This window comes from Anarhichas minor, unplaced genomic scaffold (genome assembly GCF_050575085.1).
Source record: "Anarhichas minor isolate MPS153535 unplaced genomic scaffold, ASM5057508v1 ptg000009l, whole genome shotgun sequence".
Lineage (NCBI taxonomy): Eukaryota > Metazoa > Chordata > Actinopteri > Perciformes > Anarhichadidae > Anarhichas > Anarhichas minor.
In genome coordinates this window covers 1,792,147-1,820,018 of record NW_027466455.1, presented here as the reverse complement: position 1 = coordinate 1,820,018, position 27,872 = coordinate 1,792,147, and the positions used below count along the sequence as shown (strand labels likewise).

At 44.2% G+C, this 27,872-nt stretch overlaps 1 protein-coding gene across 1 annotated transcript in view; it reads right to left on the bottom strand.

The window, feature by feature from the left end:
- Positions 1-27,872, bottom strand: part of fgf11a (fibroblast growth factor 11a) — a 64,310-nt gene that overhangs the window by 20,879 nt on the left and 15,559 nt on the right. The window contains exon 2 of the mRNA XM_076086824.1: positions 9,305-9,415. Within this exon, the coding sequence (XP_075942939.1) occupies positions 9,305-9,415 (111 nt within the window). The remainder of the gene's footprint in view (positions 1-9,304; positions 9,416-27,872) is intronic.

Here is a 27,872-nt window from a genome sequence, read left to right as displayed (position 1 = left end):
TAGGAGGTATAAAGTCTGGTTGCTGGTACACTGGAGGTCAGGCAAAAGCTGGGAGAGACTGTACGGAGAAGTCCCTCGTTGGAGAGAGAGGCAGATAGAGAGAGCACGGCTTAGCAGAGAGCTTTAACAATTCAGTACATTAGAAAGTGACATCGCCTGAGCCTGCTTAGAATTCATTTCCCTCTGTCCCGACACAGTGAACAGCAGTTTGCTGAAGCCCCTTCCTATGGAACCTTGGATTTCTTATGTGCATAGCTCTCCATATAAACTAACTTCAACTCAGCCACTGGAGCGGCACACACACGCACTGTGTTTGAATCTGTTGTCTGAAGTCGGGTTTGCCTGCATGTCATTTGTTCGGTGCTCCTCCGTCCATGCGCGTGAGTACAAATACGCTTCTGTGCTCGCCGGTGTGTGTGTGTGTGTGTGTGTGTGTGTGCACGCGCATCCCTCTCAGCCCTCTGGAGTGTGTGCCATCCAGAAGTGCTTTATAAGATGTGACACGGGGAGTTGAGTGATACTGACAAAACACCAGCTGCTCTGCGGTCACACTGTCATGATGACCAAACGCTAGCGCCACAATTAAAGTCCCTGAGGCGCTGGGATTAGATCTGCGATGAGAAAGACTCTCACAGAGCACAGCTGGAGAAGAACAGCAACAATTGAACTATTTAAAGGAATATTTCAACATTGTGGGAAACATCTTTATTAGTTATAGCCAAGAAATTATTTGGGACTAAATCTGCTGTAAAAACCTTTCTCTGGTGACTTGTTTTTACCGACTCCAGGACTTGACTTGTTTATGCTAAGCTTAACTTATTGACAGCTAAATAAACGAGGGCGCCATCAATCTTTGCATATTATGCTCGGCAAGAAATGGTGTTACCAGAAATGTCCATCTATTCCTTTTACATGTTGGGTTAAAAGCTTGAAAGTATTAATAATTCTTGACCTTGAAATCAATAGTTTTGATATTCTAGGTTGAGCATGACAAAACTCTGCCAATGAAGACCCTGAAGTACGTTTGAAAGCTCCACACACAAGTTTGCAAACTTCCAACATAATAAAATCATAAATAATTGGCTACCATAACTTTTTAAAGGCACTAGCAGACAAAGCTGTCTTTGCATCAGCTTTTAATATAATTCTGGTCAGAAATACCCGAACCAGCATCACTGTGATGCAGTTTGCAGCTTAATATGCTTTTTTTTTTTTCTTATGACAAATTACAAGAATGCATTAAAGTGACAGCGGGGTTGTCAAAATGATGAATCTCTTTTTTACAGATGACAAATGAAGTCTCAGGAGCATGTTTTAGATTCGTGGAGCCATGAGCTGCTATTAAACAAATCAATTTCAAATCAAAAACTCTGCCAACATAATGGATGGAAGTTAAGTTATCAGATCGAGATAGAAAGTCAATGCTGGCCATGATGACAGAACCTGAGAACTATTGAGTGTTGAAGTGAAGTATTTAACCAAACTTTATTTCAAAAAAGCATGCATTGTATTTGAGGAATACTTACAATCTTGGATTATATTAATGCAATGTGTGGGCTAAGAGGGAAGAAAGTTCTTCAATTTAATGTTAACCGTCTAGAAGTGAAAGTTGAATTTATTTTATTCAACACATGAAACAGGGATGATGTTCGCTGGCCACCACTGCAGTATAAATGACACAAAACACAGTGGAGATGGTGATGTGTGCCCCCCCAGCCCCCCTCTCTATCTTCAGGGCCCTGCTTCTATTTGCTCGATCGATCCCTGCATCTGAAACAGTCGCTTTCGCAAATGAACAAGGTGTCACCAAAGACCACGGCCGGGATGACAAATAGAGCGGGGCGTGAACACATCGACTCCCTCCTCCTTTCCCTTCACTCTTGTTCCCTCGCTCTCTTACAGCAGCCTTGCTGTGGTGCTGGTGACCCGACGTAACCTGCTGCACACCGAGACGCACACGCAGGGTTCTTGTTTTCATACTGGTCCGCTGGAAACATTAAAAAGCCAGCTTTCAACCAAGCCATGAAACTAATGTTAGCTTTATTAGCTCGGTAACATTCAGAATGTGTCCTGAGGTTTTCGATGATGTTTTAAATGTCTGTTGTCATATTTTCAGACGTCATCACCCGTAAAAATACAAACAGCGAAAGTCCCGCATCATTCGAATGTTGATTTTGAATTCCAATGTCGACGTTATGAATGAGGCTTGGAAGCTTTGGCCCCTTTCGGTACAGCCCTACACTCTTTTGATCCCGTTTCCCCTCATCCTTCTCTCTCCGTCCTTCAGTTTGGACTCGCTCTTTTTCCTCTGCAACTCACAGAGGAGGTCGCTGGATTAATCAAAAGTCCTTTGAGGGAGAGACAGAGGGAGGGAGAGGGAGAGGAGGGAAATGAAGGGGAGGGGGGAGGGTGTTGCCAAATCAATCCCACGAGTCAATTTGAGGCTTGAGATCATCAACACAATAAATAAACAAGGAGAAAGTGGAGATGGGGTGAGAGCGAGAGAGAGGGAGGACGGGGGAGGGGGAGAAGCAATAGCAGGACACAGAGCTAAGCTGTGCAGAGGGCATCTGCAGGCCTGCACACTGGGCTGCCGCTCTGCAGGGCTGTAGTGTGGAGCCCAGTTGGTCTCTGCTGGAATGAGAAGAGGATTACAGTCATCTGTGAGAAGCCACACAGAGTTTCACTTCTGGACAGGCACCAGTCGTTCCCTTTATTCTCTTTCCTGTTGGAACGGAGCTGACATGGACGAAAGCGTTGTGGTGTGATGGTGAATTGTCTTTCGCTCTCCGAATAAGCTAAATAACATGAAGTTATTGGACTCGGTGTCTTGTGAAAGTGTCCTGTAAACTGGGTGGTCAGTGCATCAGCCGACACAGACTCCTCAAGTTGAACCAAGTGAATGATCGCTGTCGATCATGGAATCAGTAGCCTCCTCCTCCTCCTCACCGTATTGTTACCCGCAGTTCAAACAAGCAACTCAAACTAAACCAAACATACCCATTTATTGGTTTGATTTTCCTAAATCTAACCAATTAGTAACATATCAGTCTATCAGTCTACCAGACTACCTGCATGATGAAACATTACGTCAAACGTACCCAGTGTGTTTGAAAAGTGACTCCCAGGGGTCCTGACCAAGCGTCCGTATGTGACGAGTTGGGAGTGAGAACATATTTTATGTGACCATACATTACCAACGGGAAATAATGCAATATGGCCGCCAACTAACGTCAATCAAACCTTTGACCTCCACTACCATTTAAGCTTAAAGTCAAAGGCCATTTAGTATGCACACTTTGAGTTTGAGAATGCTTATATTGTGAGTGTGTAGTATGGAATGGGGACAAAGCTCATGTCAAGATGATCTGTATTGAAAGGCTATCAAGATGTAATATATGTCTATGAATATAAATGAAAGAGGACTTGTTGTCCCTTTTCCCCCATCGTCATGGTTAATTAATCTATATGTTCTATAAATAATTAGCATCCAAAATATTAAAAACCATGGCTTGCAAAGGTAATATAAGATATCCATGGTTCATACCTACATCACCCTGATCCCATCACAGTCCCTTAATATAAATGAACATCTACATCTTGAAACAGGACGGACTACTGCGCTGGGATCAGTCAGAACACAAAAGAGTTGCTCTGCATTGGCAACAAATAAAACAGCCACTCTCCGTTCACACACTGTCGTTTGTGTTGTAAAAAATGAGCGCGAGACTCAATAGTAGATTAAACGACTTGTAGAAGAGCTTCACGCCTGATTTCCCTCGTGGTCGATGACTCTGATGACAAGACAACTACTTTCTCTCTCCTGTAATTTAACTTCCACCTTCTCCCCCAGGCTTCCCTCTCCAGAGCCGATTCCTCTGAGCCTTTATCTGTCTTCCTCTAGGTCCATCTGTCTCCTCTACTCCTCTCTTTTCTCGGAGCTTTCTGTCTTTTAACCCCCCCCCCCCTTGTCATGAATTAACAACCTTTGTCTTATCTCACTCTGGTTTTTTTCCTACATTTTTCTTCCTTATTTGTTCCCTTTCAATTCCCTCGTCGCCTGCTGTCGTTCTGCCCGCCCTGTGAAGCCGATACTTCTCCATCAGTGTCCATTCATCTTTGTCCTATTTTACCCTGCATCCTTTTCTCGTCTCTGCCTCCTCCATCCTCGCGTCTCCACCCGTTTGGTATTCTTCATGCTGCTCCCTCTCATCCTCACCAGCCGGCTCTGGTACTCTTACCGTCCCCCGTCCCCATTATCTGGCTGAGAGAGCGGTTGCTTTCGATGTTCACATTTCTTCCTCCTTGAATGCACAGAGCGAAGTTTCCCCTCATCTGGCCTTTGGAGTCTTTGAATCTGTTCTCCTCTCTGCCCTCTGTGAGGGAGCGTTATCGAGCACTGGGGAAAGTCAGACGGACAGAGAGAGCAGAATTGTTCCAGAGCGGAGAAGGAGATAAGTTATATTTCCCTCCGACAGTGGGAGATTGTAATTACAGAGGATAAATCAGTCTTTTCCTTATGGCCTTCAAATGTACACAGCGAGAGTCACTAGCTTTCATCCCTCTCTGTCGCCTCTTCCCTCCCTTTCTTCTCCTCTGTCAAACTGTCCGTCTTGCTGTCTCATTCTGGGTTTCTCTCTCTCTCTTCCTCTACAAATAACACAATTCAGAAAGAGACCAAATCCAGTGACAATCACACCAGCAGCTCCATCCCTCATCGCTCGCTCGGTGCCTTTATTCTCTCGGGGCTTTTCTTTTGTGTATTTTTTAATCTTCCTTCAGCACCTTTGGAATCTGTTTCCTTCCCTGTGTTTCTTAATCTATGTGTTTAGAGCCTGAACCCTCCAAACCGCTGCTCTGTCCTTGACTCACCTTTGTTGCTGTTGTCACTACATCTGTAGTGTGTTTGATTAAGCTAATATTTGGCCCTATCGCACGCATCTGGAGTTTAGCTACATTTGAATCACATAATGTGGTTGTCTGCTTATGAAGGTCAGTCACTCAAAACTCAAAATAAATATTAAATAAGGACATTTTTTCCTAACTTCAACTTTCATTGTTGTTTATTTAGTCATAAATATTTAATGTTATAGAGAAAAACTTCAGATTTTAAACCAAGTTTTCAGTGGCTTTAATGCTGTGATTCCCAACCTCCAAAGGGGCCAAATGGAAATATATAACAGGATAAGCAGTTTTTTGTTTTTCAGATTTCCCTATGTTGTCATTCTTTTGAAATATGAAATTCAATTTTAAAATAAGCAACATTTTTCAGAACATTTTCCAATGCCTATTGCTGTATTTTGGGTATTTTTAAGCATGCTTTTATTTGTGGACCTCACTAACCATATTCTCCAATGATGAAAGTAACTTACTGACACAATGTGCAGAGTTTCTACCCGACTACATGTCCAACAGCAAACAGGGCATCCCAGCCACTGTGGCTAAGTGGAGAGCAGGGCCGTCCTTCAATCAGAGGATCGACGGTTCGATCCCCGGCTCCACATGTCGACGTGTCCTTGAGACACTTAACCCCAAAATTGCTCCCGTTGCTGTGGATGAATGTGATAGAATCTGAATTGTAAGTCGCTAAATGACTGTAATGTAATGTAATGTAAAGTATGAGAGCAGAGAATGTTATGGACGAGGAAACATTTTACAATGTTTTGGCTGACTCTGACATTCAGTCAATATAGCACGCACTGAGGAATCCATTACTTTTAGGTCTTCAAAAGCTGCATTTCACTATGGACTGGAATGATTTAAAACCAAAGGCTGCTTAGGTGTTAAGAAAAAAAGTCTTCACAGTACTTAGGATAAATTAAGTGCTGAAACGGGCAAACGTAGTATAGTCCTTTAATGCCCCAATACATAGATACATAGATATAAATCTCAACTCCTCGTCTCCCTGCTTTCCTCCCTCTTCCAGCTTCATTACATAACAGCTTGGAGGAGCCAAGAGCAGAGAAGGAGAGAGGAGCAGGGCGGGAGGAGGGGGTGGCAGCTCCTCTGACCTCCCACCAGAGGGGGGAGACACAGTGATTGAGGAGCCATCAGCTGTGTGCCAGCTGCTCCTACTGCTCCCCCCCCCCCCCCCCCCTCTCTTTCTCTCTCCCTTTTCTCTCTGTCATCCTCTAATTCCTCCCCTCCCTCTCACGTCCTCTCTCTTCCTCTGCCCGCCCGTCTTGTCTTGCTGGCTCAGTTTTCTCTGACGTATTCCAGCGTGCCCTCTTTCTGCTTCTCCGCTCTGATCCTCTTATTCTCCGTTTCCTTCCCTTTTGTCGGTTTTTGCTTTAATATACAATCGCTTTCAGCTTTGGGACAACTTCCTATATCGCCTAGTTATGGAAGCCCTAAGGGATCTTAGTTGTTGTTTTTTTGAAGTATTGCAAGGTAGTTCAAAAAAACACTCGTCACTTCTTGTTCTGCTCCATCCCCTCCGGGCTTCTTTGTAACTTTTGTCTCTACACCAACCTCTCCGGAGGTGAAGGCAGCTGCTGTGATGCCGGGTAGCCCAGAAAGGGAGGTGACGAGAGGCGGTCAGAGGGGTATCAAGTCCTCCTGTGTGACCATGTACCTGCAGCTCGGTCGTTTGGTGTCACTACAGCGGGTCACAGGAGCAGTCAGGGTCAAAGGGGAAAGGGGGGGGGGGGGAGAGGGCTGCGATTCCAGCACGAAGTCTTTAAAAGGTCAACTGTACTTTGGAGATTTTTTGTATTCGCAAGTTGAGTTGCACCACTTTTCGTTCAGATCAGTACCGCACATTGAGCCATGAACTCCATCAGGGCGAGGGCCTCAGATATGAATCACACTGTTAATTATTTATCCCATTTTACTGCTGATTTGGCCTTTTTTTTTTGGTCTTCTCTGCGAACACCGCAGTGATGTCTGCACACACACATATATTCTGAGGAGACGAAGGGGTGTGGAAGGTTACACGTTGCATTAAGGTCGCATGCTTCAGGATCTTATTTTGTTTCAAAAATGCATCCAGCGTCCACTGACCCAGTGTCAGCTTCCCGTCAATAGTTTGCGTGAGGTAGACAAATAAAAGCAGCCGTCTGGGATTCTGTGAGCTACCACAGAATGTAAACACTGTGCACGCGAGCGGATGCTGCAGCAGTGCACATTCAGCTTTACTTCTAAATAAAAAAGGTTTAGATGACCCGGATAGACTGGTTTACAATTGGTCTTGTGAGTACGATGTTATCATACCAATCACATCAAAACCTTTAAGACTAATCATATGAAACTAAACATGTCATTGAACAGGGGATGAAAAATAAACCATGGTGAAAGGCTGGATTACCAACTGGATAATTGCCAACTGTCCCAGATGTCAAGGGTCTGGAAAAGCCCAGAGTTTACTGTGTGGTACTTTATGGTCATGTGATTAATCATAAATGCATATGGGAATACCATAAAAGCAGGATATTAACTGACATGACATAAGGGCTTGTTTTATTACCTTAAATTTGTCTTGACAAAGGGATTCAGTGTTCCATCTAGTCTTCAGACCTGCATGTAAGCTGACATCTTGCTTACAAGGTGCACTTTCCTTAATGTATTTAATCAAATTCACACCCAGCAGTGGGGTCAGAATGCATGCAATAAACAGAGGGGGAAGTGGTCAGTGAAGCTCACACAACATGTTTGCTATTGGCTGTAAAAAAGCACAAAAAAGAAAGGAGAGGAAATGGAAATGCACTGAAATTGAAAGCGATCTGGTCCCAGGCCAGTTTGCATTTCACTGCTGCCAGGGAGACTGCTGAAGATAAGCCCGACAGTGAGTGTGTTACAGTACACGCTCACACAGCTGTTTCTGCCCTTTCAATATTCTACGCAGTCAGGGAGAAGATTGTGCTGCTGATTGATACTCAGTTACAATGATGTCAATCACGCAGCGATTCCTGCGTGATTGCATAAAATAAAGCGCACTTGGATACAACGTGCGATAAAGAGTTTTACGAGATTTGCCTGTCAAACAGCCCCCCGACCCTGTCCCCCTTGATAACGCAAAGAGCCCAGGACGGCATTAAACCAGATCCTGGGACTGATGGATTTATAGTTGTTAGAAGCAGAAGTCAAAGCCACGCAGACACTTTGCGGGGTGACCTCCACTGACTGATGGTAACTATCCCGACACACCGGGGAGCGCTGTTACGCAACGGCGGTCTCCACGTCCGCCTTTGGATGTGCCCTCCGGTATTATGGGATGAATATTTCAGATTGGACATGAGACGGTTTAGAGTTCACAGTGCAGCAATGTTTGCCTCCGTGTAGGTGCGCTGTTACATAAGAGGGAGAAGTGAGAGCAGGTCTAATCAGTTACTGTGTCGTGGGCCTAATTCAAACTAACAGCTGTTTGAGGACTCTCTCTCTCACAAGATAATACTCTTTCTCAAGGGATTGTTAGAGAGCCGTCTTGAAAATGTTTTGCTCGTTTGAATCTAAATGAGAACTTTGTACAAACACAACTGCAAGGTTCCAATCAGGAGACACAATCCGAGCAATGTGTAAGTCACATAAAACATAATTGTCTCACAGGGACAAATGTCTCCAGGTTAAATCCAGGTTATTCACACCTGGTAACACCGCTGTCACAACTATTCTGACATCTCAACGGCGCGCTGAAATATAAACTTTACAGAGGAAACGTCTAAAGTGTAATTTTATTTCTTTTTGCTCCTCTCTGTAGATTATAAATCCAAAATTGTGCAAGCTTCATGTTTTTTTTATCCAAACTGGTGTTTTGACAGAAAAAGAAAAAATGCTGTGTTGCCACATCAGGGATATCCTTTGATACAGTATTGATCTCTTTGGGAGGGTTGGAGGGAGTCCAGGAGATCTGATGCGTTTGGTCAGTAATGGGGGGTGAAGACCCCCCTCGCAGAGTGAAGTGTGTGTTCACATGGTTGTTGTGTGTGTGTGTGTGTGTGTACATCTGAAGACCACAGCAGGTTTTTGTACTAATGGGTAGAGCTTTAAGTCTTGATTCAGATCCTCAGAGGATTCTCTGCTAACATTAAGTGAATTTAAAATACTGCAGTTACAAGCTGAGTGCATATAGTCGCCCCAAAACAGTGAACGTGAGATTGTGGGGAGGGAGAAAAACAGATTCAGGTAGTATGCCATCATTATAAAACCAGAAAGCGTGGCAGTGTTATGCTGCATTCTGTCCAGGTGTTGAGGTATACGACTAAATGTCCTTTAACGTGGAGGCAGGTGGTATACATGACAGACCTGTGAAACACAATCCTTTATCTAACTAGCCGTCTGATCTCTGTCCGTCTGATCGTTCACTTACAGAAGGAGCTGCTTTCGTCCTTTGTGCCTTCCATGGTGCCATCCGGCAGCATCTGGAGGTAGAAACCGTGTCTGCAGTAAAGCCGTGTGACGATGCCCTTCAGCTGGGGCTCTGCAGAGCAAGCACAGGGTTAAACACACGTTAGCAACCTGGGATCTCACACACACACACACACACACACACACACACACCTGTCAGTGCACCTTTATTAATGTGCACCCTTACCTTTGAGTATGCACATTGACTAAACATGTGGCAGGTCTTGATATTTGCACTGTGAAATAGTCAAACAGTGAAGTGTGTGCGCTTGAATGTGTGTGTGTGTGTGTGTGTGGCTTTCAGCAGGATTAATGGGATTCTGCTAAAGAGAAGCATCTTTCACGGGTTCAATTGAGGCAAGCACGATGTTTCTGCACTATGTGTGTACAGTGTGTGTGTGTGTGTGTTTACACTCATGCACGTGTGTGTGGATGCTTGTAGCAGCTGCCCACCGCTCCACATTAGGGCGAGCACTTCAAACACACTAGACTAGACTTTTTGAAGGCTGAAGCTCAAGCTACAGGCAATATTTTTCACTAATTAAAATGTCTGAATCTCCGAATGCTCTTCTAGTTTAAAAAGGAATAGTTGAAAGTGAACAGGCCCCAGTTTAAGTTAGTTATTTCTCTGAGCAGGTGATCATCAGTGGACCTAGAAACATGAACCCACGAGCACCCCGTAATCTAGAGCTCCATTTCCTGCATGTAAGATGGCAAAGGCTGAAGAAACAAACAAGAACAACTTAACCGTCATACTGAAAGTTTAATGAACCGTCTCCTATCGTCTGTTTACCCGGCTCTCAAATACCAACTGTCGTCGTTTACTCAGTGCACTCGGAGGCATCAGGCTGCCATTTGTCTCGGTGAACAAGCCAAGCATCGCTGTAGAGATGAGTAGGTGTTTCTTCCTCAAACCTCGTGTTTGTGTTTTGTGTTGTGCTTGTTTTCTTTTCTCAGGCCGCACGGGGGGGGGGGGGGGGGGGGGCCGACGGGGGCTGTTTCCTTCTGAAGTGCTGAGGGAGACTAAATAGTGGATCAGAAGGAATGTCAAAATGCTGAAGTGTTTCCACGATCAAGTTTTAATGAGATGCATCAAATATGGATGAGGACAGAGAAGTACGGGGGCAGCTGGCAGTTGGCCCTTGGTTGACAGCAGGGGTGTGAGACAGAGAGAGAGAGAGACAGACATGCACTGCAAAAAGTATCCACCCCAACTTTTACACTCCTAAATTTAAATATATTTTCCCTGAAGTACATGGAAAACTTACACGTGCTATAATTATTCCGCAGCCACATTTAGCCTTTAAAGGGGACTGAATTGCACTTGCAAAGTTAGAAGACATGTAGACAAAATAAGAAAATAAGAATAAAAAATTCAAAACATTTTTATTTTATAATAATGTTAGAAATATTTTCCTGTTGCTGAGTAATGTTAGTCTTTATCCATCATTCGGGGTAAAATACAGTCATTTACTTTGAGTAAAGTCTTTTACTTGCCCCCTCAAAGACTTAGTTATAGAAAGTGTATCGTTCTGTTTTGATTATATGAAATGATTATTTGTATTTGAATTAAAATGTGAGGGAGTTTCAGAAGCTGTGAGACGTTTCAACACATTTGTTGTCTTTGATTGAAGCATACTGACACCTTTAGTAGCCCCTCCCTGTCTTTTTCAATGTGACGCTCAGAAGTCCCCTCCAGAGGACATTGTACTGCTTTCACATACTCAGTGGTACTTTTTCCATGAACAGCAAATTGACCTCAATGGCTTACACAGCTGGAGTGCTCCTTTAAATGAAAGCCTTATATTATGTATTTTACTAAATCAATGCCATATGGCTCTGAATTTTGTATTAATATTCTATTGTACTAAATCCCCTTAACAGCAAGCATAACATTAACATTTAACATTCTCCATCATACATATTAATCTCCTCAATTTGACGGGATTCTTTACACTTTTAATAGAAGGTGACGGACTGTTGAGTACATATTCTACTCCAAAGCTAACAGATCTTTCTGCAAAGCTCAAGAAGTTGTTGAATTGAAGCTCATTAGGATTTGAGTTAAGCCTTGATGTCTGTGAATTAGTCAAGGAAATGCTGCTGTGTAATCCCCCCTTTGGTTCTGACATGTTTGGAAGCTGTTCGTTGGAGGTTCTGGCCTCGGCAGCGAGATCGAGTCGCTGTAACTACTAAAAAGATAAAAATCCATCGCTGGCTGACTAGGCACAGCAGGTCAAACGTCGAGTGTAGGAATCTGCAATAGCCCGAGTGCTAATCCCAAATTAAGCCTCAGACCACACACCATGTGCTGTTCAACACATCTGCCACAGAGCGGAGCAACAAACGCACAGAAAGAGGCTGAGGTTGACCTTTAGCGGGACTCCGCCTCCGCACATCCCAGTCTGAGAACAACGCCGTGATCCGAGACGCGCTGCTCGGACATGCAGGACTACTGGTGCATGTGCAGAGCCTTCACAAAGAAACAGAGATCTGAACAAATGATATTTTCATAAGGCGGTGGGCCCTTTGAATCAGTAGGATTCAAAACCCCTTTCAGGGGGGTTAGATGAAGGGAAGTCTCTGATCCAGGGTTAAGGGGCTGGAAGCTAAAGCGCTGGTCCAGTTCAAGTCTGAATCCAGCATAGGGTTTAACTGAAGGAGGCTTTTGAAAGCTCCTTCTGACATTTGTGGATTAAAGCTACGGATTTGACTTTCCAAAACCACCACAATGCTTTGCTAGTCTCCCCTGCAGTTGTCTTCTTGGCAGAGTGGAGAAGCCTCTGAAATGACATTAAAACCACGAGGCTGAAACAAATTCATGCTCGTAGTGACTGCAATCACACCCTCACACTGGAAGGCATGCTGGGAATATCACAGCATTAGTCAACAGACAAGATATTTGTTATCAGAGCGCATCCTATCCTGCAACGCAAGACCGTGATGTGTGTGTGTGTGTGTGTGTGTGTGTGTGTCTGCGTGCATGATGAGGATTTGTGCTCACAATCCCACAGACATTCAATGCCAATTAAAGAGTGACCTTAATAAAGAGCAGGATTAATTTGACTTCAGAAGAATTTCAACCATTAAAGTCACCCTGAACCCTCCGGCTGCCCGGTGCTTCATGGCAGATGACAACTGGGCAGCAGTAGTGTTATCCCCCCCCCCCCCCCCATCACACACTCCAATACTTAATGTGTGTGTGTGTGTGTTGGACACCTCCAAAAGAATTGGCTTGGCTGATGAAGCAAAGATGGTCTGCCAAGGACTGGCTGTCATCTCACACACAGACATTATTGGACATATTCTTGTCTACTTCCCTCTGTCCATCCGTCTCTTTCTTACTTTTCCTCTCAAGTGTACTCTCACTATTTAGGGTCCAGCAGCCCAGTATCACTAGAATTACTTCCATATTTGGACGATTCGGCAGGGCACAACCCATGACCGGTGCCAACATTCAGTACCAGACATGGAAGTAGTGTGCCCGTTATGGGTGTGGAGGTCAGGGTCATTCGGAGCCTCCCGAGCAGGTTTATCTGGCTGTGCAGTACCTCTCGTTTCTCTCCCCCTCTTCTTCCCCGTCTCATCCCAAAGATGCAGATCCAATCAGCACAGAAGAGGGTGGACAGAGGAGGGTGACGGGAGAGAACAGTGGTGTCAACAAAACGTCTGTTAACAGCAGACTCTGAATGAGCGGCGTGTCGTTCAGAGGATGATGAGGAGGAAATTGTGATGAAATAGAGACATCGAGGACGAGATGGATGAAAGAAAGAAGACTCTGCCTTTCTGTGTTTCCCACAGGTAGTCAGTTCACTTCAGCAGCTCTGGGATACACTGATGACTTGTTATTGATGTTTCATTTAGCAAACACGGTAATTCACATTTTTCCCAGGCGCTGAAGTCTGTCAAACCACTTGAGGCTGATGGCACTGCGACAATGGCTGATTATTATACTTCCATCTGTTTGCCGAGACGTCGTCTTAAACGCTCCGTGTCAGCACCGACGCGGTCGGACTCCGGGGAGAACAGATGTGCTACATCACTGATGAATTATGGCCATTGTAGTTCACTAACCGTCTCAGCGTTTGGCAGCGTTAAAGCTGGAAAAACTTCATCGGAGAGAATCGGCAGCTTCGTGCACCACCGCACCCCCAAATGAATCGCATCAAACAGAGCTGCTGGTATAGTTGAGGAGGTAACACTGGATACAAAAAGTTAATAGCAGTTACCTGTCTGTACTGGACTTTATGAAGAAGAAAGTTAGAAAGAAGTACAACTAGTTCTACTGTTACAGGCAATGTTTCAAATTTCATGGATGTTACATTAGACCTCATTAGATTTAGTTACATGGACCTAATAATTAGACTGAAAACAAGTGTATTACAGTAAATAGGCTACTGCATAATATTTGTATGGAGTATGGATTTCAGACATAGACTCGGTTTCTTGAAGTTGCCCCTGCATCAATGTAAGAGGGTTTGTTTCCCTTTGGACATACTGAAAATCAACATGTTTTTTATCTTCACCTTTCACGTGTTCCAACATGAAGGGACTCCCACAGCTGTGGATCTGCCCACTGCCGTGTTCAGTCTTCCAAATCTAGCAGGCCAGTGTAGCGTGTGTCACTGACGACCGTTTCTCCAAGAACAAAACCAGACTTGTCCTGTGTTCAACGACCTGCGTGCATCTGTGGTCTCACACACTGATTAGTACAACGGTGTCCTCCACAGCCTGAAAGTATCCCATGTTCAGAAGTTGATTTGGCTGCTTGACCTGTTGCACTGTTAATAACGGTAACATTTAATAATGCTCCGTCTCTGTCAGTTATGTTCTGGCATAAGCAGTTCATGGACGAAACCAATTTATAGACTGAATTCCTCTACAATCCACCAGCAATTAGACAAGAAGCGCCATCAAAACAGCTGGGACAAACTGCCATAACACGCAGGCATTTATACAAGTTATAACGAGCTAGTGTGGGCGTGATGTTACTGTTACTTTCAGTCTTTCTTGTTGCTTTTTTAAAGGAGTGAGTATGTTAAAATGCTTTGAGGTGAGTCAAATTTTAAATTGCACGAGTTAAAAAAGTTTCACTGACAAACAAACTAGACTAAAACTAAAAATCAAAAGATTAACATTTGGACAAACTTTACACATTACATGAGAAGACTGAACGCTGGTGCTGAGGCTGTTTTCGTCCATTCGTAGGCCATGGAGGAGAATTGAACAGGCGTATTGTAACACCAAACTCTCAGTCAACTGGCTGACAGATTGTCCTTTGTGCTGCCTGACAGATGGAAACAAAGCACAGTTGAATTTTTCAAGTAATTACTCCTCGAGGCCGAGCAACCGAGCGGCAGCAATTTACAGTTGCATGCCGTTGGTGCAGTAAAGGAGTGGGATCTTTCCAGTCCGGGCCTGCACTGTTGCCACTGTACAACGCTTGTGCACTAAAAATCAACTGTGAGCTTTATCTGCTCCTTGCTCAGACGATGGACAAAGGTCATTGCGGTATAATTCCCTCTAATCAAATATAGCACTGTGGGCACATTCCTGCTTGGTTTCTGCTACTTAACATGCCATGCTTCTGCACACTGGTCCTAGAAACACTCCTCTCGCTTTCTCCGGAGTTAATAAGCTTGTTACTCCCCACTGACTCCAATATCGTCTTTCTCACCACTAGCATGAGCGGCCTGAGGCTATTAATCCACGGACATATGGATTTTACAACCGCTAGTATTTCATCTCCCAGCGTTTATTGCATCCAAACTCTTGACGGATGCCACAAAAGCAATAACATATCCTGTATTGAAATGAGAACAAGTGGAGTATGCTATGTAGATCCTTTTCATACCACAATAAAGCCTTTTTTTGCTTCTCTAAAGCTAAAAAAAAACAATGAGAAGGCACCGTATGTGTTCTCATATTTTCATATTTCCCAATTCACATTAAGTGCACAGCTAAATTGCATGAAATTAGGGTCTCACAGTGGCCCCAGTTGACAGTGAATAATGGGTATAAAGGCAGGGAGAGCCTACATGGTAATGGCCATATTTACAAGGCCCATCAATCATCTCCAAACCGCCAGTGGCCTCATCCTCATAGGAGGGGGAGAGAGAAAGGGGCGGGACGCCTTCAAAACAAACTGCTTCTCTCTCTTTCTCAATATGAAATGACAGAAGGTGTGCACGTGGTTGACAACGCTGCGACTGACCGAGAAGAAGAGGCTTTGGAATTGGCTTAAGTAGAGAATAAAAATAAGTGCTTGGTAAAGGAAGATCAAGTTGACACCTGTGAAAATCTAATTCTGACACATTAAAGTCTGTATTCTGGAAAAGAGATCAATGGCACCACACAAACAGCAGCTATAGTATAAATTGTAGAGACAAGAAGAAGAGAGCTGCCTTTTACAAACTCTGGAAATACTAGAAGTATTCGTAAAAGCCTTCAATCAACTTTAAATACATACCCATCTGTGTTTATTATCTACGCCTAGTTATCTAGTTACTGCAAGCAACCACGTATTGTTCGGCTGTGATTCCTCAGTTAACACGGTTAGCAGACACCGGGTCACTACGACTTTCCTCCGCTGTAATGGCGGCGCTGCGAGATGGAGGAACGCAGAAAGGATATTCGTCTTAATTTATGTCAACCTCAGGGCTCTGGCTGTAAGAATACTGAATATATGTTCAAGGCTCACAATTACCATATTGTGAAACTAGTGGCTCTGATCCATGTTGTCTGTACAGTATGGGCAACTTTGAAGCCATGATACAAACATGAATATGATGCATGTAAAGCGATTACAATGAGGAGAGACCAAAGGCTTAATTACTTTCAGCAAATGTAGTCCTAAATACAGCAATGTAGTCCTAAATACAGCAATGTAGTCCTAAATACAGCAATGTAATCCTAAATACAGCAATGTAGTCCTAAATACAGCAATGTAATCCTAAATACAGCAATGTAATCCAAAATAAAGCAATGTAATCCTAAATACAGCAATGTAGTCCTAAATACAGCAATGTAGTCCTAAATACAGCAATGTAATCCTAAATACAGCAATGTAGTCCTAAATACAGCAATGGTGTAAAATACTTCGATTACATAACTGTCAGGATACAACCAACTGACAGAACAATACTGATATTGCCAGAATTACGTTCATTGGTATGGAACATTTCATCCCAATGTGTTTTTTTTAATTATTATTTTGGTTACTATAAACATACACAAGTATGTGGTGATATCTGGAGAAACTGACCACACCTGGACCAGACATTGGTCCGCGAGTAGACACACTCAGAGTAGAAGTGACACAGCAGGCACACACGTATCGGTCAGGGGGAGTGAGACGTTGGATTAATTAGAAAAGCAAACGAGTGAACTTTTCCGTCTGTGCACTAAAGCTTAATGATTTAAAGCTTAAATGAATGGCCTAATAATTAAGTCACAGAGAGACAGAAACAAAAGCAGCTGTCTCCGAAGTGAGAGGGAGTGTATACGGAGAGGAAGATGGTGAAAGGGGAGAAAGAACAAGATTGAAAATGGGATGAGAAGGAGAGAGGGTGAGACAAAGACGGTGGGCATAAATCAAGACAGGAAGACGACAGTTTAGAAAGAGCTGAAAGAAGGATACCCGTAGGGGAGGCTGTGTTTGTACAAGGCAAACAGACAGATGTGGAGACCAAGAGAGAGGAGAAGCAAAGCAATGACTGAAAGAGAAGGAGACAGGTCTAACCTGGATCAGAGCGGAAGAGAACAAACCACAGGAAGAAAAAACACAGCTTTAGATCACAGACAGAAAACAAGGACGAGAGAGCTCGTGTCAAAAAGAGAATGGAAGAGAGACACAGGAGGACAGAAAATGTATGAAGCACCGAAGAGAAAGCTGAACTTACGAGTCCTGCTCCAGAAGTACAGAAAAGATCCGGCCCTACAACATACCGTGACCGTGCCGACAGGACGTCCAAAACAGGTTTGCGGTCTTCCAACATCCTACTTGCAAGATGGCTTCATTGGTCAGTGCTATATATATATATATATATATATATATATATATATATATATATATATTCATATTTCTGTCTTGTGGTCACATGATTTTAACAAGGATTGCACTACATACTCGTGTATCTTTGAGTATGGATGGTAAACCCCAGGGAAGAGTGGACTGCTTTATAATTGAACATTTAAGAGTATGCATCACTAAAGCACTATATCCACTGACATAAGGGCCATAACATCTTTACCATTTGAGTTGTATGCTAACGTGTGGAATATTTTTATTTTATATCATGTGTTAAATGAAATTACCATGCAGCAAATCATGAGGCCAGGTAGTATTGAAGCATGAGAAAAGGTGTACACAATGCAAAGCCAGTGGAGGGTTTTTGGACTTAATGGGGCCCCAGCAGCTCAGGACCAGTACAAGTAGAGATGATGCCCATAGTGGACACATCTTCACCTCATAATTGATGTCCAGTGCAAACATTCAGTGTCAACGCAGGAAGTGTTGAATGGTCACAGAAGCTGGTGACTGATGGGATACAGGACGTCAGCTCTCTATTTGTCAACCTGCACAAAGGTGGAAGCAGCTGGTTTTCTGGCCATGAAGGTAAACAAACTGTGTTTTATCTTTACATTATGAAGCTTGTATTGTAACATAACACTGCAGAGGCCTGGTGGAAGGAGGAAAAGACAGAGAGTTGAGCGAATCAAAAGGTTTTCAGTATCCCAGGACCCGTCTTTACTGATGTTAATTACATTAACGATCAGCTGGGAGACCCCGCCCACCCAGTGTGGATCCAGGCCAGGACCTGATATCACCTGAGGGGGAGGGAGGAAGGACTGGATGAGCCAGGGGGGAACAAGAGAGAGAGAGAGAGAAGAAACTGGGGAGGGGGAAGAGGAAGGAAGGAGGAGGATCGACGGGTGGAGAGTTAGTGGAAGCTGGACATTACAGACAGGAGTTAAAGAGATAAGAAGGAAGGAAGAGAAGGAGGAAGAGGATGAATGGAGGAAGAGGGGACAGTAGAATAGGAATTAGACAAGAAAAAGGGATAATAAGGACTTAGGGAGTAAGGAAGGAAAGCGTGTGAATATGTTTGCAGAGGCAGGGGAAGAGAGTGAGCGAGTGAATCAGCAAGAGATGGAGGGCGATCGCCGAGGGAGAGGAAAGGGTGGGAGGCGGGCGGAGAGATCAATCACCAATGGCCCTGGTGTTGTAACACTCAAAAGAGTCAATGGCCAGGAACCAAACTTTCCACCCACACACTTCTCTCTTCAACACCCCCAACCCCTCCCCCCCTTCCTCCTGAACACTCAGTTTATCTCTCTCTACTTCCTGCTCTCTTAACGACGCCTTACATCGTTCCGCTTTTTAACACCGGACTATATTTCTCCTCTTCCTGGTAAGTGCTGACCAATACAGGGATAAATAGGAATATTCCCTTAAGAGCCATTAGAGGCAAATACAAGCCAATTTCCTGTCTATAGACGCTCTCCAGATGACACTTAAAGTATATGCCATAACTCACAGCAACACACAAGTGGAGGAAGTAAATATCAAATATGAGAGAAATTCCCCCCAAAAGACACAAATTGGCCAAATTCTGAAAGTGTACAACTCTGATGTTATTAATTGGCTGAAAGTGTAGAATTTGCAGAAAAGTTGAGTTTGGAGTCCTGATACTTCAGGGACTCACTGCCATGTTGAGGAATTAGCATTCCGGCCTTATGTGAGATCAGCGGATAGAGTGCATGCTAGGTGTGTAACGGTACACAGAAGTCACGGTTCGGTTCTTACCCCAGTTTAGCAGTCACGGCTCGGTGCAAGTTCGGTACAGCAGAACCCCCCCCCCCCCCCAAGGATAAAATTCTGTATTTTGAACAGACAGTAGTGGAAATAAGACAGACAAAATCCTCTCGCTGGGGACTGAGGTAGCATTTAGCTCACTTTGAAGAACTACTTTCATTATAAACAAAAAGGAACATTTCAAACACAAATGGGCTATAAAACTGAGATGCATCTAATGCTGTGAAGCTAAAAATACCAAAATTCATAAAAATAAAACCTGTGCATTAAGTTAGAGTTCCATCTTTGCTATATCTAAATATTCAAAGCACCCAAGTATTTATCGTCTGTGATCTCCACATCTGGGCGATACCGTTGAATGTGCGTTGAGCTACAACGGCGGAGCGATGCCGACACACGACATCACGCTCTGCACTGTGTGTTCTGCAATAAGGCTGCGTGCACTGGACCAAGGCCCCCGAACCCCAATGGTTTGAATACATGAATCATTTCAACCCTAGTGCATCTAGTGCATGCGCCTACTGGAGGTGGATGTATGCAGTGTGGTCCTCTTTTGTTTAACTTGAATGTGCAAGAACTGTGACATAAATCATAGTTCCCTATGTTCCCTCTGATCAGTACAAACGCCACTCATTGTTCCGACGGACCAGTATTCAGAAAACCCTGACAGTCAGAAAGATGTCCCGTATGTTTTATTGATGTTTGTCTTGTGCACGTTCATCTGAGTCTGAGGCTGAAGATCCTGTTACTCCTCGGATGTTTAGAAAAAAAGATGAGAAACACACACACACACACACACACACACACACACACACACACACACACACACACACACAGGTCGTGACAAAAATAGGTCATGAGACTTTCTGCTGTCATTCTCTTTCAGTCGTCTCCCATGGGACTGCAAACAAAATTCATGTGAAAGTGACACCAGATGCTATGAGGTTGCTCCATCTGTCTGTGTGTGTGTGTGTGGTCATAGGACATGCATGTCTATGCGTCCCTATGCATTTATGCTTGTGCGTGTTCTTGGCTGAGACTCTGACAGAGATGGATGGTGCCGAGTCGGCCCTACAAGGGGCTCGTGTGCTGTTGCGTCAGCGACCTCTGACCTCAGCGAGGCCGGTCGTGGCAGACACGTACCCCCATCGTGCATTAGTTAATGACCGAGTGCTGTCTCCCTGCAACACACACACACACAGGTGGGTTTCTCGTCCTCAAGAAGAGATGGTGTGTGTGTGTATGTGTGTGTGTGAGAGCGTGCGTTGACGAAGTTAAACAACCCAGAAGGACTCTTTGCTCAGTTCTTCCCTTGGATCCCATCCAGAGTCGCTGATAGGAGGAGGACGAATCAATTTGCTTTCACATTATTATCAGAAACACTTCACAGCTCTACGTGTGGTGCTTTTAAACGTCAGGATGTCATTGGAGAATTAATTGTGATATCTCGGTGCGAGGCTCCGACTTGACAGTGTTTCAGGCTGACAATGGCTTTTAGATAAAAGTCAGATATTGATAAGTTTTATCGTTACATTGTAATTCCAAAATGTTCGGCAATCAATTTATTCTTCATCCCACCATATGTCGTGTTATGATGTGTTTTCTACACTTATTTCCAATTATTTTATTTTTATTTAAATAATAGACGCGTAAAAGTATATTGGGCGACCCACAGAAAACACAGAGAAGAAGACGAAGTTAGGATCATGACCACCAAATTTGCACAAAAAGGATGCATTCAAGTTAACTCTGATAAGTTAATGTATCTGTTGTCACCCAACTCTGCAGATAAGTTATTGACCAGCATGTAAGAAGCTGTAGGTTGATGTTAGAGTGTTGTCGAGGTTAGCACGCTTATCACTATTAGTGTCCTTCCGCACGCAAACGCGCACTGCTTTAGAAAATGACTGACAAATGAAAGTGAGATTGTGAGCTTTGGGACTATGTTTATGTGTGTGTGTGTTTATGTGTGTGTGCATGTTTCTCTCACGACTGTCAGCTTTCTTCTGTGAAATCACAAGGTGTACACGGGCCTTTAGACAATGAGAGAGCGAGAGAGAGGACATCTTACCTTCTCCTAATTACCTCTCTTCTCCAACATCGTTCTCTCCTCTCATTCATCTCTAAACATATGGAGTGAACACCCCTCACCTCCTTCCTCCTCTCTTCTTCTCCTTCTTCCTTTGGCACATCACTGAGCCAGCACTTCTGTCTCCTTCATCCCTCTCCCTCTCATGCTCTCTCTCACTCTCTCTCTCTTCAGGCCACAGCAGTGGAACATGGAGCACAATGCTAATCAGGCTCTCGCTGTATGTACGCCTCTCTCATTCACTCACACACACACACACACACACACACACACACACACACACACACACATACACACACACACACACACACACACACACACACACACACACAAGATAGAAAACCATGTCAAACGAGTGTCAGGAGCCGTAAAAACAAACAAACTTTGCCTCTTAACTAGTGACCACTGCCGATCCGTGATCTGTACACCTCAAGTATACAGTTAAACGTTAACCATCACAGTGTGAAATAAAGTTTTACTGACGATCGTTTTTCGCAAATATTCTGTAAAATTTAGAACCAGGACATCATCATAGTCTCCGATCTCTGATGATGTTACACTGTAAACAACTAATCCGTGTTTGAATGGACAGGTGAGCTGGTAAGCACAGATTATGGTCAACCAAAGAAGGTTTTTGTTTACTTACATTGGGATGTGTTCAGGCTCTGCTCAGTGAAAATGAGTATTGGCTGAAGGGAAATTATAACGTTCACGTGTGATCTCGTAAAATGTAGTGTTGGTGAGAAACTTGAATAGATCCAGTTGTTTGAAGATGTTTTCACGTTAATATAAATAGATATTAGAGATGAATTATGACACTATTACACTAGCTCTCAGCAGATTATAATACATCATTAAAACTACAAATGACAAGATTTGATTTAATCCATTAAAATACAATATTTTATTTGCTTATCATTTGCATTGTGTGTTTTTATGAAGAAAAAAAAAAGTCCGGATCCTTGTAGACCAGCTGCTATAATCAAACAACAAAGGGATCTGTATCTGCCGATACGGATCATCAATGACCGGCAATTAGTATCAGCGGCAAAGAAACGTGATCAGGATCTCTAAAAGTTATATTTGCTTCGTTTTTAATTTTGTGTCGATCCGATCCGTGATCCGATCTGAACCGTGAGCTTTATGATCCGTTGCACCGCTAGCTCTAGCTCAACCCCGTCCTCTGTCTCTCTATTATAGTTTAAGTCGGCTCCCAAACGAGGAAATCAACGACCACTATAGCAGTGCTTTATTTTCCCTTCAGGTCATATCCCCAATACGGTCATGTACATTGTAGACGCTGATATTTCCATCTGCAAGTTGAACGATAACAGTGATGTAGTGTGATCGCCTCTCTGACTCCAAAATTTCCTTTCAGATCGCTGTTAAAACATCAGTTGAGATTTGGGAGGATACTTTTACTATCTCAGATGTCCATCGTATATGAACATTCGTAAGTCCACTTCGAAATCGTAGAATGAAGATGCTCCTTATGTCTCCAAAACTTGCCTGAGAATCGTCACGCTTTACAGTTTCTTTCGGTATCAAAGTAATCCTGAGACAGTTGTCAGTACATCGGTGGATGTAAAATAACAGAGGCTATGGAATTATACCTTCTGTTTAAATACCCCAAAGCCCCCAAATTATGGGAGCTGTAGTTCAGGGGCAAAGTATTCCTTTAAGGGCACAAAGCAAATTCGTTAGAAATGCTGAAAGTAAAGAAAACAAAACATTTTGAGGTAAAGTGTTTCTTAGAAGGGTGGACAGGGTTTTCAAGAAGAAACAAGCAAACAAACCTCACGACAAGTCAAAGGATAATATCTTACTGCAGCTGACTTGACATTGATCTAAACTGGCTGCTGGTAAACTTCAGTCTGACACTCCACTTGAGTTAAAGCAAGGCAGCAGTGACTGTAAACCCACTGTTTAACAGAAAAGCAGTGTAGCCCAAACATGATTGGCTCAAAATGCCTCGATTGTAAGCTGGCCATGCAGCAAATGCTTTTCATTTCATGACATTAAAAGTGGCGCCTGAGGATCTGAGAAATGTTGTCCTCGGAGTGCAACGTGGGACTCAATGTCCTCATGAAGGACATGGGACATACAGTAGAGTGTGTGTGTGTGTGTGTGTGTGTGTGTGTGTGTGTGTGTGTGTGTGTGTGTGTGTGTGTGTGTGTGTGTATGTGTGTGTGTGTGTGTGTGTGTGGGTGTGTCCCGCAGCAGTTGTGTTCCGTCTTGTCACCAGATTCTGAACGACGCTACTAATTAGGCTCTCAGCGACAGACTGAGATGTTTCACGGCGCATGCTGCGTACCTCACTCCGAGGGGGGTACCACATCGTCAAGACAGGGAAAACACCCCCGGGTGCCCTGGCAACCTAAGAAGCGCCACGGGACCGGAATGTTGTGCATCACCAACTACCTCTGCAGCGACGAGGGTTTGTGTTATTCTCCCCAAATCTCTCGCCATGATTCCCCATCCGCTCTCTATCTCCAATCTGTGTCTCTCTCACTGTGTAATCATATCCTTTACACCATAGGCTCCCAATCTAATCTCATGCATCGGTACTCTTTAATTAAACTGATTTGCCGAGACTCTCTCTTCCAGTCTGTCCTCAATTCATTCATGCCCTCATACCAAAACACACACACACATACACACACACACACACACTCGTGCGGTATATCCTCATCCCACTACGTTCTCGTTGGCAGCTCTGCAATCAACTGAAATGCCACGCAGTTCACAAAATGTTACTCCTAATTATTTCCCGGTCTCGTTGAAGCAGCTGCTCCCCTTCCAGTACAGTCGCTCTTTGATCGGTGACACACAACAATAAACCGCCAACCAGAATGTTCCTGAAGTCAAATCGTCGCCGGCCGCTGTTCGCGCAGTTCATTTGTCAGCTGAAATTGAACCGAGCGGGATGGGGTTATCCTCGCAGAGCAGCGGGTTTCTATTCTTCTTCTTCTTCTCAACCCCCACTGCAGCTAATCACAGCAAACAAGAGGAAGCACACACACACACACACACACACACACACACACACACACACACACACACACACACACACACACACACAGGGTTTGTACAGTTAGCTCCTGTGCCTCTGAGTCTAATTCGCTGCACAGAGATAATAATAAAAAAAGTGAAGCCACAGTACGCTCTCTTTCGCGCTCTTCCTCTCTTTATAATTTCCTCTTTGTTCACCTGCTTATCTACCCCCCCCCCCTTCTTTCTCCCTCACCGTTCTCGCCCTGGTTCTGAGGGATTCAATTTCCCTCCAGCTAGTAAACTGCACTGTAATTATACACGCTGCTTTATTGAACTGGACGGGGATAATTCCCTTTAATGCGTACGGAGACGGGCCTCCCATTAAAACCCATCCGGGCAACCCCGTTATCTCCAGCCGGCCCCGGTGATCTCCTCCTACATCTGTTCATCTGTCGTTTTTCTTCTCCCAGTCGTCCCTTTAGCGCCTCTCTTCTTCCCTCTCTGTCGGCGGGTCAGCTCGTCTGGCTCGGCGCTAGTGATTCTATTTATTGCCGTCGTGTATCTCCATTACGCCGCAGCAGAGCGGGGCTGCCTGCGAGGGTACAGAACCCCCGAGATAAAAGTTGGCACGCGGAGCTACGTTTGGGTTTAAGGGGGAGGCTTTTCCTTGGAGGATGAAAATAACGGAGCAAGGTTTACTGAAGAAGGGAAAGACCCGAGTACATTATGTGTGAGAGATTTACCGAGATGTTCAAGTGCAAAATGAGATTTACTGCAGCCCTGCATTGCTACACTGCACATACACATTGTGCTGAAAATATCAGTTCTCCTTTAATTCATGCGAATCCCACACACACTTTAAAAAAAGAAATATGAAAAAAGCCATTCAAGCATGCACACACTTCATCGGACAATCAACTAGACTCACCATCAACGGTGCTCTGCATAACGTCTGAGCCGGCCGGCTGAGTCCGTTAGACACAGGCCAGCACTCACACCCGACGGAGTCAGAGGTCTAAAAGTCTAAATCATCTTCGGGACATTTTACAGTAAAACTTTCTCGCTATGAGAATTTTAATATATACGCAAACGTTGCTTTAGTGAAAAAGTTATCTTATAATCAAAGACTAAACATTTGTAGCACTGACGTCGACAGAGAGCATCAGTTATGGGTCGTTTGTGGGCTGAGTGTCGCTAGGCTAGCTCTTTTGAAGTTAGCCAGATTAACCCTACAGGTCTGGTGTGATGTGTGTGAGGAAATTATCGTCCGTCAAGAAGTGAATAAAATACTGGTGTGACCCAATGTTAACACGGCTTCATCTATCCTGACAGGCGAGTGTCTGAGCATGTGACGATATGTGGGAGACTAAAAGAAATCCAGAGATTTCCTTTAGTCGCCGGCTCAATTGCTGTTTAAAGGAGGAGTATGCACAGGACCTGGCAACCCACACCAACATGTAAAGCCATAATGACTATCGTCAGGCCAATCATTACTGGCATGCAACAGGGACTAATTGCTTCCTTCTAAGGTCCTGGGAGGTTTACTGTGTAGATAAATGATGGCTCCTAGAGGGGTAGAGAGGAGAGGGGTAAGGAGAAGGGGGGGGGGGGGGGCTGAGAAGCAGGTTTTCAATAAGGTGATCAGCTTTCTCATGTTGCTTAGCTCTCTCTCTCTCTTTCTCTCGTTTCCTTTAACAGGAGGGAAGGTGAGGAATCCTCAGCTCTGTTGTGTATCTAATTGCTGCTGATGTGGGAGTAGGGTCTCTGTAATTACAGTTAAGTCAAAGCCCCTTCAGGCTGCAGGAGGATTGAGAGCCGAGAGGCTGAGGAATGTGGAACTGGAAAGGATATTAAACGCTTACATTTAAAGGCGGAATGAAAGCTAAAAAAAAACACCGAGCAAACATGTGGTGTGCCGCGGAGATAGAGTGAAGCCCCTCCTGTACACGGCTCAAAGTTACAAGAAGGTAAATAATCCGAATAGTGCTGCTTGTGTCAAACCAATGAGTGGATTAGTCCCCAGTAGACATTAATACAGCTTTCATCTGGCTAACTAGCCAACAGGCTAATATAGCAAACACTCAGCAACAGTGGGTTGCCTTTCACACGGGACACAAACAGCGGTCACCTGGGTGACAGTCCTGTGTTTGTTTGACCCCTTCATCCACCTTGACCTCCGACCTGCGCGGCCTTTGTCTCTCTTTATTCAACGTCGCCTGACTTCCTCCTTTGCTCCCGTCATAACTCTCACAGCCACTAGAGGTCGGCACCTAATTTCGTCATCTTGTACTCGTATCGTGATAAACCATGTGCACCTACAGCCATTCAAATGGCCGATAACATTCAAAGCGGGGGCTTCAAGGATTAAGTTCTTCTCCACGGAACAAAAAACTAGCATCCCAGTTGCTACATTTCCTTTAATGTGTACCTTATCGACTCGTGTTTTTTTGCTTTGGTGGATTGTCTACACGTGGGCTGGCACACTGACAAATAAAACGGTGAATGTATAGTCTACACATAGGGGACATTTAGGGTAGGACGCCAAGATACATTTTGCATTATCAATGTATATATTTATTCTTTGGACTGTCTGGCGCCGGGCGGGAGGACTCTGGCAGTGCTCTGTGAGAAGTGCTTGTGCTTTTGGTCTGGTTACAATAGCACAGCCGAAAGCCTGTCTGGATGTATAAATTCAGAGAAACATTGTGTGAGTCCACAAAGTCATTGTCAGTGGACTAGCTCCAGGCTGTACATCATGTTGACATCACAGATTACAGTATGGGCGCTGCAGCATCAGGCTTCCACAGAGGAGTGTCCCAGGCTATAAGTTAAACCCGGGAGTGTTCTCAAATTGAATGCCAATCCCTTTTAAAAAGGATTCGACCAAAATTAAACGCGTCAGTGTGAAAATCAATTTCCACGGCACGTTTTTTAGTCGCATGTGTCCGCTTCGACTTCCCGGGCATTGTGGTCCACAAAAGCTGAAGGTAACTTTCATTTGAAAGAACACTGTGATTTAAGGCAGCTGCTGTACTGAGTAGCTGAGTATGGAGCAGCGCAGGAAGGATCAATCGCTCTCCGTGGAGGCAGAATAAATTCACAGCAGTAAACTCTCCTCTTCTTTACTGCCCAGTCAGTGTTTCCCCGGGTGACTCCTTGCACGCAACCCCCCCCCCCCCCCGGTCCCAGTGCTTCACTTACTGCACTTGACACGTGCTGGAATGTAAACTGTGATCCACACACATACACACACTTCAACTTTCTATGTCACATCCTTCTCTGACATAAGCACTTCCCGTCTCCCTGACTGACATTAATCTAACATTTATACTTCCGCTGAAAGCTGCACATAACACAACACCACCCTCAGGGTAACTGTGTGTGTGTGTGTGTGTGTGTGTGTGTGTGTGTGTGTGTGTGTGTGTGTGTGTGTGTGTGTGTGTGTGTGTGTGTGTGTAAGCTGGTTAATATTTGAATCTATTTCTAAGAGTGTTCACTTTACCTTGACATGTAGTAGGCGGATGAGCACTCACTCTATAAGTTACACCCAGCTTATACTGCTGTGTAATAGGTATACTTTAAGGTGGCTTCATTTTATGTGACACTGCTTATTAAGCTCCAGTTTTGCAA